General features: G+C 49.5%; 1 protein-coding gene across 1 annotated transcript in view; it reads left to right on the forward strand.

The window, feature by feature from the left end:
• rpa1 (replication protein A1) overlaps positions 1-12,345 on the forward strand; it is a 49,602-nt gene that overhangs the window by 616 nt on the left and 36,641 nt on the right. The window contains exons 2-10 of the mRNA XM_035434031.1: positions 205-252; positions 742-820; positions 2,077-2,185; positions 2,797-2,885; positions 4,638-4,715; positions 7,319-7,439; positions 10,392-10,494; positions 10,738-10,806; positions 11,203-11,395. Coding sequence (XP_035289922.1) covers positions 205-252; positions 742-820; positions 2,077-2,185; positions 2,797-2,885; positions 4,638-4,715; positions 7,319-7,439; positions 10,392-10,494; positions 10,738-10,806; positions 11,203-11,395 — 889 coding nt within the window. The remainder of the gene's footprint in view (positions 1-204; positions 253-741; positions 821-2,076; positions 2,186-2,796; positions 2,886-4,637; positions 4,716-7,318; positions 7,440-10,391; positions 10,495-10,737; positions 10,807-11,202; positions 11,396-12,345) is intronic.

The following is a 12,345-nucleotide window of genomic DNA, read 5'->3' on the forward strand; positions in this document are numbered from 1 at the left end:
GTAACTAACGTTAGCTGATTAAGTTAACTAGCTTGCAGCAGCTTAAGTTGTGCCGATGACGACAGTAGTTAGTAATGACAGAGACGACCATCGTAACGGCCGACATTTAAAATACTTTTATTTCATTGTGAAAATAAAATTATACGTGGATGTTATTGTGATCTCTGCACATTGTGATACTTTTCCGACGCTGTTCTGTCGTAGGCTTTCACAAAAGGGTCAGTGGTACCCAATCCAATGCTGCAAGTGGTGGTAAGTGCCGTGTCTGGGCATGGATGCACGTTCAAGTTTGCTTGCACTTTAATGGCACTTTTTTGCATGAAACTTTATCAGTGTTCTTTGCCATTTAAGCTGTGCATTTAGTAAGCCACGAGAAAAGTCGTGGGATGAACAAAGCTCGCCTCTGAGAAAAATAAGTCTGTATTGCAGGGATTTGGTTTGTCCTGACTACCAGGGAATACTGCTTTGTCATACCCCTTCATACACTGTGTCGACTAAAGGCAGGGACCTGGGTGTGCACACTACATAGCCAGGCAGAAGGAGAGCAGGTTCTGCAGTAAAGCCAAAAGGCCTCCCCTTGGTGACATTTGCTTTAAATTTTTTCCTGATAAATGAGAAAAAAGAAGCGTGTCCATTGTGTAAAAATGAAATATTCCATGAAATCCTCTTGTTGCATTGTGTGTTGTTATCGGATGATTATTATTATTTTTCTACAAATGCGCTTGTCTCTCTTTAACCCAGAACATCCGTAAAATTGACGGGGGCACCGGGCCCGCCAGGTATCGGCTGATGATGAGCGACGGGCTGTACACCATGTCCTGTGAGTAGCGGAGCGTGTGCACGATCACGCAGAGGAGCACTGGGGCGCACACCTTCACCTGCCCCGGGCCTCTGTCCTTTAGAGGGTGTACGTGCGCGGGAAGTTGGCTGTTCTGGAGGGGGTGAATGGGCAGGGAGGTGTCGGCAGCAAAGAGAGCAGTAGCTGATGAATCGGTTTAATTCAGTTTCGTAACCTTTCTAAACGGTTCATTTCATACACCAGTCTTTTTTTTTCCTGGCTTTGTAATCTGAAACCAAACCGCGTTCTCAGAATGTCTGTCGGACCTCTGAGGATCCACTGATCCTTACGCCGGGTGGACGGGATAAGCCTTCTGCGAAGGTCTGAGATCAGGGTGTTGAGCCCAGCTTCGTCTTCTGCTGACGGACGTGCTTCTGTTTTGGAAGGGAGCTTTTCAGTTTGAGACGTGAGATGAGGTCGACTCGAGACCACCAAATGTTTTTAATGGGAGGGAACAGCATAACATTAGGTTATGCTGGAATCTCCAGCGCCTTCAGAAAGGCATTTTGCTTCTGACGGTTCCGCTTGGACAAACACTAGGCTGAGCAGCCGGTCATGTGCAACAGAGGCACCATTCTGTTTCCCATCGCTTTCATGGCCAGAAACAGCAGAGAGCGGCCGGGAGAGAGACTGGTCACAGAGCAGGGAAAGGAGCAGTGAACAGATTTCCCCAAGGGAGCGGGGAGAAGAAAACGCAATGAAAAGACTGTTCTCTCTCATAGATTTAAGCAGTGCACATTTTGCCTGAAAATAAACCATAATTTAAATGTATGTAGAAATTTGGACACTTAAGAACAGGTAATGACGAGGCCTGACCCTTGTAGTTCATCTAGTCTCACAATTACTGCACAAAGCCTCGACGTGAATGTCCCCAGGGCTTCTGCCTGTATATGTGGCCTCTCAAGCTGTTTCAATTATTGACAACTTGTGTACAATTTTTTAGAAGTGGTTTGAAGTAGTACAGTAGTACAAAGAAGTGGCGTGAAGGACCACATGATGGCCCTGTGCCAACCGAAACATAAGGGTGCCGGTCCAGAGCATGCAGTTGTATGCACACATAAAAAACCTTTGCGTGTGTAGTGTCAAGATGGATGATCTGCTACTAATAGGATCCACACGCAATCAAATGGAACTAGGCAGCTAGTAAGTAGGCTGTGCTTGGCTAATGAGATTTTGATGTCACAATGCAGAACCCTGGGATTTGGAGTGTTCTCTTCATGTGCATTTTCTCTTTGTAGCCTTCATGCTGTCCACGCAGTTGAACTCCTTGGCTGAACAGGACGTTATGGCCCCCAACTGCATCTGCTTGGTGAAGAAGAACGTGACCAACACTCTGAAGGACGGGAGGTACGTAGCTTAGTTCCTATTCGCAGTTCACTTTATTCTTTATACCCGCATTGTCCCCTTATTCCTCGGGCTCGCACATGATCGTAGGCCAGATACGATCACGGCGGCTGTCTCCGTCGGTCCATGCGAGAGCGCGGTGGCTCCTGCGGGGCGGGCAGTGGGCGGGCGGGCAGGCGGGCGAAGCTGATCAGGCTTAATGAATCCCTTCATCACGGCTTCCTGCGACAGCACAGCCGGCATTAGACTCCGCACTGCGGGTCCCGTCACTTCACCGAGGGCAGCTTCCCTACGCCGCGGAGATCTACCGCTCGTTTAGGCGCTCAGTTTGACGGCAGTCTGGCCCGTTAGACGCGTGTCTGTCGAGTCTTCAGCCCGGCTGTTCGGCTGGGTTTCCTGTCCGCTCGCGAGCGTTGTGGTCATCTTTTAGCGAGCGTCTCTGTGTCTGCCCACCTGTCACCCGTTTAATTCAGAATATGATCTGCTTCCTAATTGGAGTCGGGCGTTCATTTATCTTCACTGGTGTGAATCTGTCAGTGTGTGTGTGCATCATATTGATTACTTTTTTTGTTGAAATTTTGAGCCTAATTAAACTGTGTGTGTGTGTCTGTCAGACGGGTGGTGATCATTTTGGACATGGAGGTTGTGAAGTCGGCGGAGGAAGTGGGCGGGAAGATTGGTGAGCCCACCCCTTATGTGGAAGGTAAGGCTCGCCCTCCCCTTGTGGCACTAGGCTCTAGTATAACACGCGTGCCCTTTTCCTTGTGTGTGGGAATATAACACGCATGCCCTTTTCCTTGTGTGTGGGAATATAACACGCATGCCCTTTTCCTTGTGTGTGGGAGTATAACACGCATGCCCTTTTCCTTGTGTGTGGGAATATAACACGCGTGCCCTTTTCCTTGTGTGTGGGAATATAACACGCATGCCCTTTTCCTTGTGTGTGGGAATATAACACGCGTGCCCTTTTCCTTGTGTGTGGGAATATAACACGCGTGCCCTTTTCCTTGTGTGTGGGAATATAACACGCGTGCCCTTTTCCTTGTGTGTGGGAATATAACACGCATGCCCTTTTCCTTGTGTGTGGGAATATAACACGCATGCCCTTTTCCTTGTGTGTGGGAATATAACACGCGTGCCCTTTTCCTTGTGTGTGGGAATATAACACGCGTGCCCTTTTCCTTGTGTGTGGGAATATAACACGCGTGCCCTTTTCCTTGTGTGTGGGAATATAACACGCATGCCCTTTTCCTTGTGCGTGGGAATATAACACGCATGCCCTTTTCCTTGTGTGTGGGAATATAACACGCGTGCCCTTTTCCTTGTGTGTGGGAATATAACACGCGTGCCCTTTTCCTTGTGTGTGGGAATATAACACGCATGCCCTTTTCCTTGTGCGTGGGAATATAACACGCATGCCCTTTTCCTTGTGTGTGGGAATATAACACGCGTGCCCTTTTCCTTGTGTGTGGGAATATAACACGCATGCCCTTTTCCTTGTGTGTGGGAAGATTGGAGACCGTATGGTGAACTGGGGCGAAGAGCATTGCAGTGCAAGCAAGTTTTTGAACACATTTTTTATGATTTGATGAGAGGGTTTATTTTTGCTGAAGGAATTTTGAAAGAATGTTGCCAGGACATGTACAAAATGCATTACGTTGAATAGTACGACAGTGACTGCATGGTAAGCCCTAGATACCTGACCTGAGCCCAGCAGGACCCAAAGGCACGTGTCTGCTTCAAACTCTGTTGGGATTTGCGTTTACTTGTGTTTATTTTTATTTTTGGTTGGTCATGGGAAGGTTAACCTAGGGGTTACTGCTGGCCCATGCAACCACTCAATTGCCCAATAATCCACAAATAAAGTGATTTAAAAGGTGTTATGAAATCCATCATTCATATTCTGATAATGGCTAACCACTACGCCCCACAGTGGGTTTGGATCTCCATAAAATCGTAATTTACAACCACACAGTGAACTCAACTATAGGCTACGTGTGTTTTAAAACACCCATGTGCTCATCCTCCTTGTTTATGGAAAGAACAGTGGGAAATGTAGTGATTATCCATTTGGATCCTTCACGTGCACCCTTAGGGTTAGGTCTTTCCATAAACAAGGAGGATAACAAGGAGGTTCACTGTGTGGTTATAAATCCTGATTTTATGGAGATCCAGACCCATGGTGGGCGTGTGCTGTGCGCTCATTATCAGCGTATGAATGGTGGATTTTGCAGCGCCTTTTTGCCATTTTCATCGTGGATTTTTGGCCAATCGGGTGATGGAACGCACTATAAAAGCATTGGTGTAAAGCTGCATCGGATATGCAGTGTCCTGGCCCTTGTCTGAGGAGACGGGCTCCTGTGCTCAGGTTGAGTGTGTGTTCTTCTGCTGGGAGTAGCTCTTGCTTAATGGGTGTAACCCTGCTGTATTTTTCTCCCTTCCCTCTACCGTCCAGGCCAGACGAAGACCACAGCGCCCCCTGCCCCCGCCGCCCCCGCCGCCCAACCCCTGCAGCCCCGCAACGTGCCCACGTGTGAGTGCCTGCGTGTGCCCGGTTCCTCCCCGCACCCCCCCAAAAACATCACAGGGCTTTTTACAGGGTGGAACTCGGCAATGGCATCGTCAGCATCATCGCTGTAACGGATCGGCACACCGCCATCTTGCATTACCCTCTTGGGATATTTTGGGAATGTCTGTCGCACAACGCTCCTTCAGTGTGCTCAGTCAGGTTCAAGTTGACCCTAAAAGGGAGAGGAGGGTGTCCTTGGGGACTGTCCAGCAGAGGGCAGCGTGCGCTCATGAAATGGCCCCAGGTTTGGGTTTCCCTGAGATGCGGGGCTGTTGCTGTGGGTGGTGATCAGTGCGCTCCGGAGCCTGGAAATGAGAGCGTTCTGCGCTGGCTGAGGGCTCTGCGTGTGTGCTGCAGATTAGCCGGGCTGCCGTGCCTTCGCACGCTGGCAGGGCACGCCCAGGCCTTAATTGCTGGGAACGGCGCCATCGGCAAATTTAGGTGTGGCCCCTTGGAGCTGTGTGCGTGCGTGCCTGTGCGTGCGTGTGTGTGTGTGCCTGTGTGTGTGCCTGTGTGTGTTTGTGTGCGTGGGTGTGTGTGTGTGCGTGCGTGTGCGTGTGTGTGTGTATGTGTGCACGTGCGTGTGCGTGCGTGCGTGTGTGTGCGCGTGTGTGCGCGCGTGTGTGCGTGCCTGTGTGTGTGCCTGTGTGTGTGCGTGTGTGCATGCGTGTGTATGTGTGCGTGCGTGCCTGTGCGTGCGTGTGTGTGTGTGTGTGTATGTGTGCACGCGCGTGTGCGTGCGTGCGTGCGTGTGTGTGTGCGCGTGCGTGTGCGCGTGTGTGTGTGTGTGTGTGCGCGCGTGCGTGTGTGTGTGCCTGTGTGTGTGCGCGTGTGCGTGTGCGTGTGTGTGCGCGTGCGTGTGTGTGTGTGCCTGTGTGTGCCTGTGTGTGTGCCTGTGTGTGTGCCTGTGTGTGTGTGTGTGCCTGTGTGTGCCTGTGTGTGCGTGCCTGTGTGCGTGCCTGTGTGCGTGCCTGTGTGCGTGCCTGTGTGTGTGCCTGTGTGTGTGCCTGCGTGTGTATGTGTGTGTATGTGTGTGTGTGTGCCTGTGTGCATGCCTGTGTGTGCGTGCCTGTGTGTGTGTGTGCCTGTGTGCGTGCCTGTCTGAGCGGGAGGGGAGAGAGCTGGCTGCAGCGGGGTCCTTGGGGACTGGTACTGCAGCGCCGTGGCCGAGTTTCCCCATTGGCTTTGAGGCAGTGTGAAATTCCTCTGAAACTGAATCACTTATCGCTCCCAGCTTTCAAGTCCGTCTTATACGCGGTTACACAGCTGAACGGCTTCACAAAGCCTGTTTTGGGCATTTGTAGCGCAGAGCATGTTGCGCTGTGTTGGTACAGCTGATCAGAGAGCTGGCAGCATGCTACAGTAATGGGAGTAGGATCCCCCTCCCGTTTTTGTACTTTCTTTAAATCACAACATGCTTATCTGTGTGTATGGGACCACTGGACCGGACTTAATGTGTTTACTCAGTTTTCTTTTGTCTAATATTACATTTTGTCTAAAGTTCTGAAACCACTCAGTGTGAAAAATGTGCAATAATAGCAGAAGTCAGGAACGAGGCAAATCATTTTTCAAGGCCCTGTAAGAATTACCACTGCAGAGTGTGTGGTGTGTGGTAAATAGTGGTTCAGAAGTTTGGGCTTGGGCCCCCCTGTGTTCTGGATTTTGTTCCAACCACAATTGCGATCTCAGAATTTTAACAAGCTGTTAATTAGTCTTAATTACCGTTCATGTTCAGATGGATTATTTGCCCCTTAAGCCACATCATTAGAAATGGCCATGCGTGGCATGAAGCAAAAAAGCCCAATATTCACATTGTGCTGTATTGCAAACAGTTACAAAAAGAGAGGTAGAAAAGTGTTTCAACTGCTCAAATTGAAGACCGAGGTGAATCAATAGGCTCCTAATTGGTCAAAGTGTGGATGCTTGACCACTAAAACTATTTGGTAGATAATGAAGAATTTAAAGACAAAGCAAATGATAACAAGCCAAACCTGCATTCTGTTAATACGTTTGAAGAAAAAATAAAATAATGAAAGAACCTTCACACTTGTTCAACAACCTAATTAGGAGACTATTGATTTGAAAGACCTTGGTCTTTAATTTGATCCGTTAAGAAGTGCTTTTCATGTAATTGTTTGCCGCATAGCACAGTGTGAACCAGGGACTTCTATTTGTCATGGCATGCATAGCTATTTCTGTCATAATGTGACTTAAGACAGTAAATAATCCCTCTAAATGTGAAAAGTACCTCATTAAAAGAAATAATAAAATAAAGAACAGCTTATTAAAGTTCTAGGATTGCAGTTCTGGTATGAACAAAACCAGCATACGTAGGCTCTACAGTCCTGCCCCTTTTAGGAACATTTGCTCCTGACAATTCATGTGGGCTAACTGGAAAAACAATTAAAACTTCTAATGATTGGGATGCATTATTGTCCTTGTTAAGTTTTTTACTTCCTGGAAAAAATGTTAGCGTAGAGCCCTGCGTAAGGGCAAATAAGTGTTTGTGTGCCATTGCTATAAACACAAATGGTTATTTCATCTATGAAATGTGATTCTCCCATCAGCCCCTGGCAACAGAGGTTCCGGCAGGGATTTTGGGAAGAAAGCCTTGTCAAACGTCCCCAACACACCAGGAGGATCCTCAAAGGTTGTCCCCATTGCCAGTCTGAACCCCTATCAGTCAAAGTAAGTGGCGTTCTCCAATGCATAGAGACAATCTTGTCATGAAAAGCAGTAAAATGAATGCAAGGTTCAGGATACAGCTTTGAATGTTAAACATAAGGGAACTGTATCGGAAACGCTTGACATCCACATTGTCTCGGGGTTGTTTAAAAAAATGTTTTAAAATAAACTTTGTATTCACAAAGGCTTCTTTTAGGGAAATGAGAAACTGTTTCATTGATGCATGACAACATATTGGAAAGGTTTTAGTCACATGGGGTTTTGAACTTTATTAGTCGCAAGGCCATGAAACATTGGCAGCACATAATGGATGATGCCAGCCTTCTGTATTTGTATCAAACTGGAAAATGGATGAATTTTTTCTCTTTTTTTTGAACACCGCAGGTGATCTTTGTTCAGCCCCATTCTGTTGCCGTCGGACACCTGACGGCCATTTAAAATCAATTTTCGTTCCGTTACCGGCCAGTGGGAGTGACTCGAAATGGCTTAACTGGCGTAGGGTCGCGCTGTTTATCGCACGCACCCCGAAATTTGACACCGTCGTTCTCGCCGAAAATAAAGGGGGGGGGGGGTGTACCGGCGACTGTCGCGGCTGCCTTTGTCGCCGTCGTTTTCCCACCTGCTGGTTCCTCAGCCACGCCCCTTTAATCATCGCCGCCCAATCCCACGCGCGGCCCTCCCGCCGCCGCCAACCAGCTCCGCCGGGGGTGGCGGTAATTTAGCCGCCGGAACGCTGGACGAGCGCTTCGGTGTCACTTAACGGCACGAACGGGCGCCATCACCGCGTCTGTCGCTCCAGTCACGTGTGTACAGCGCTGCCGTTTAAAATCACCGCAAGCTTAGCCAAAGTCCCAGGAAGTCTTCTGAGGTTTTCTTTCCTATTTCCTGTCCTTTCATAGGAGAAAAATGCTCTGTGTCGTATGTAGGGATGCATTGATGGGAATTTCTGTCCGATAATTCCGGGAAGACGTTTGCTGATACTGATAGTTTGGTGCTTCGGCTTCCCTAGCTAGGTTTTACGGAGGATCTTTAACAATGCTACAAACTCAAGCGACAAATAAGATTTTTTTTTTTCGAACATTCGATAAAAATATTCTGGATCAAATTAATTGACATTAGATTAAAGTAAAGTTTTTTTTTTGCATTAAAAATAAATTCTATACTTGTTTTCCTTTTGACAGGAGTTGACGGTGGTTTTTTTAAAAGCCGATTGTGCAAATTGTTAGTTTTATGGGCTGATGCCGATTGTTGGCTGAAATATTGGTGCATCCCTAATTTAATGTAGATGCAGTCTTGCGGAAAAAGATCATAAACTAAGTGTCTGCCCTGTTCCTTCAGCACTGCTAAGATTCTCCTTGGCCCTCCCTGGCATAGGCATGGGTGTGCCAGGGAGGGCCACGTCCATCTAAATGATATCCTGACCCCCCCCATGCATCTTGGCTGAATCACCACACCCAAATGTGAATGCCCCCCTAGGTAGTTGTGGCCCATGTTGTTTTAAGCAGGCCCAACTGTATTAATATTTCGGGCTGTCCTGGTGCTTCTGGCTGCTTCTAGCACCTCCCACAGATCTTGTGCTACGAGTGGCTTGGACTCTCTCTGACACCTTTGCGGTCTCGTACAGGCTTCATACTCAAACTGTCAGTTTCCTCGTGCTAAAGTAACATATGTCCTAATAACCTGTATACGCACGCGTATGGATATAACTGAGAGGGAAGCAAAGACAAACTTGACCGGTGAATGACCGGTGCATTGATTTCAGCCCCGTAGTGGATAATGCCGTGCGGTGGGACTGAGAGCGCTGTCGGACTAACTGACCGCGGTGGAGGGCTTCAAGGTCACTCCGCTTTCTCTTTTTCCCAAAGCAAGCATAGTAATCTGATAACTAGCGTGGGGTGACGCTGGTGCATTGCAAATGATGTGAAGTTGAGCCACCTAGCGTCGCTAAATCCCGTTATGAGACCTAACAGCGGAAAAACGTCTCGAGTGAATTTGTCAAGCGGCGGAAAATTGGCGAGCGGGGCGTGCAGCGCGCGAGCCCTTTACTGGCCGAGCGCCGCGTCCGGTACCTGGACGCTAAGCCCACAGCTGTGCAAACGCCACGCACAAAGGGTCTCACTGGGCAGGGGGGGGGGGGGGCAGCACTTCCTTTCACGGGCGATGGATCAGACTGCGACACGGCCAGCGTGTTTATTCACTCCGGCCTGGCAAACGCGCGCCTCTGTTTGAGGAGCGCTTTCGCGGCGGGCTCCTGCCAGCCAGGGCGAGCGTGTCAGAGTCGCCGCCGGGCGCGGAGCGAAGCGCCAACGCGGCGCGGGTTTTAAGACCTCCGGAGCAGCGCTGTTAATACCTCTCCTTCCCAGACCAAAAATACACCGACGGAAGAGAAAGAAAAGCAGAGAAACAGCGGTTGATATTAGCTTTAATAGTGCAGTGTGCAAGTAGACCGGCAGTGAGCCGTACAGGCGGCGAAATGACCGTAATTGCGCCAGATGAACTTGTGCCTTCAGAGGCAAGCGAGGATAGCCAAGTTAACTGGAGTCGGCCAGATTTCATTAACTTTTTCTCCCTTTTTGAATCTGGCTGGAAAACATTCACTGTGGTGACACGGCTGCAGAAATTGAGCACAACCTTTGCCTTGAGTCGTATGATGGCAAAATTACGTGAGAACGTTGGCTGGCTAGGTCTTAATCTCTGGGAATCGTTTTCAAACTATTGTTAGCGGTTTTGGTGGCAGCGCGATGGATGAGGCGTATGTTTTTCTGCATGGCGGCCCATCCCCTGTGCTTTGTTATTTCTCATAATAAGCTTAATATTGTACTCAACATTGCTATAATTTCAAAGGAGGAAGAGTAGACTTTGTTCAACATTGGGGGCGCTTATATTTTGGGTGTTTTTGCGGTTATTCTAATTGAGACGCCTCTCCCGGTCCATCTGTCTGTCCATCTCTTCTAGGTGGACCATCCGTGCCCGCGTCACCAACAAGGGCGGCATTCGCACCTGGAGCAACTCCCGCGGCGACGGCAAGCTGTTCTCCATGGAGATCGTGGACGACAGCGTAGGTGTCCCCCCGCAGCCTTTAGCCTCTCTGCCTTGTTGCCCAGACTGACCCTCCGCCACGCGGGGGATACTCATTCAGACGGGTCTACTCCACCTCTTTATGCGTCCTGCCGGCTTGGTTGTGCTTTATGTCTCTGTGGCATTATTTACCGTGTACTGAGCTGGGGCCCGGAGGGGTCCGTGCCCGTTTGGAGAGAGCGTTCTCCTGTGCTGATTGGCGCTCCTGTTGCTCTGTCCCTAGGGTGAGATCAGAGTGACTGCTTTTAACCAGGAAGTGGACAAATTCTTCACCCTCATCGAGACGGGCAAGGTGAGAGAGCTGCAGGCAGGCCGGCTGCAGGTGCCGTTAATCCTGTCGCCGTGGCGATTGCACCGTTTAGGCCTGCACATGGATTTGTCGCTGCCTTGTTTTTTCTTTTTTCTTTTTTCTCGGATCGTACGTGCCGGCTTTCTGACTTGACGTTGCGGCGTTGTTTGTGTGAAATGATAATAAACTGCGGGAGTCGTTAAGTGATAAAACGCTCTCGCTATTGTCAGACGCGAGGCAGCCATTAGCCATGTTAACTCTTCTGCCTGGATTTCTTTTCCTTCTCCCGCCCCCCTTCTCTCAAGCTGTGAAAATTCTGTGTGAAATCCGTCTTTGCGGAGCTAGTGTTAATTTACAGAGATGAATATACCCCCCCCCCCACCCCCCTTCCGGTTCTAGGTGTACTACATCTCCAAAGGCACCCTTAAGATCGCCAACAAGCAGTACTCGTCCGTCAAAAACGACTACGAGATGACCATGAACGGCGAGACCACCTTCATCCCCTGCGACGACTGCCAGGACGTTCCCATGGTGCAGTGCGACTTCGTCTCCATCGCCGACCTCGAGACCCGCGAGAAGGACGCCATCCTCGGTGAGGATCGATGGCCGTCGCCGGTCGCGGGAGTAGAGCCGCCCGAGCGGCCGGCTAATTGAGACTAATTAAAGGCCCGGCGTTGAGGGGTGGGGGCGGGGGGTTTGGGGGACTTGGCCTGTCACCCTGGTGTGAACCCTGGCCCAGGGGCTCTCCCCGCGCTCTCCTGTAAGACTCCACTGGAGCCGAGCAGCGCGTGCACACGGGACGCGTAGCGAGCGAACCGCGGCGGTGCGTGATGGCAGAGCTGAGGGACCTAATCCCACGTCTTAATTTCACGTCTCCCAGAGTAATTATCATTAATAGGTGCAATTAATGGGGCGGGCCCGATGGAGAACGGGAGGGAGATGGATGTGTCGGTTACCAAGGACGCTTGGGGGGGAAGAACCACGGCGATTAGCGCCGGCGCTCGTATTAATAATGCAGGCACCGCGACGGCGGTTGAAATTGGCGGCGGAAGGATTGGGTTTTTCGTCGCCGTTGCGTCGCGGGCGACAGACGCTGTCGCCGATGAAATATGGCGGGCTTAATGATCCCACCCTGTGCTGTGCTAGACACACTGGAGAGGGCGGCACCGTTGGGTAGACGTTAGCAACAATCATCAACAATCAGGTTAGCAACAGTCATTGGACGGATGATTGGCGGCAGTTGTTGTGATAAGTACAGTGAGAAATGATTCCATAAACCAAATATCCCGCTTGTATTCTAATGTATAATAGAATATATTCACAATATATTGCAACGCCTCACAATGTATATGCAAAATATACAAGCATACCTTTCCCGCTGGGATAATGTGTTTCATTAATGCTTGTTAGAGCTTAGAAACTACTGTACCTTCATGGAACAGGTAGCTCCAAACCAGATAGCCGTGTGGTTTTATATTATATTTGTCCTTATTAAATGGGCCTTTATATGAGTATTAACTCACCGTTTTGAATATTGCAGGC

The sequence above is a fragment of the Anguilla anguilla genome, chromosome 9 (genome assembly GCF_013347855.1).
Source record: "Anguilla anguilla isolate fAngAng1 chromosome 9, fAngAng1.pri, whole genome shotgun sequence".
NCBI lineage: Eukaryota > Metazoa > Chordata > Actinopteri > Anguilliformes > Anguillidae > Anguilla > Anguilla anguilla.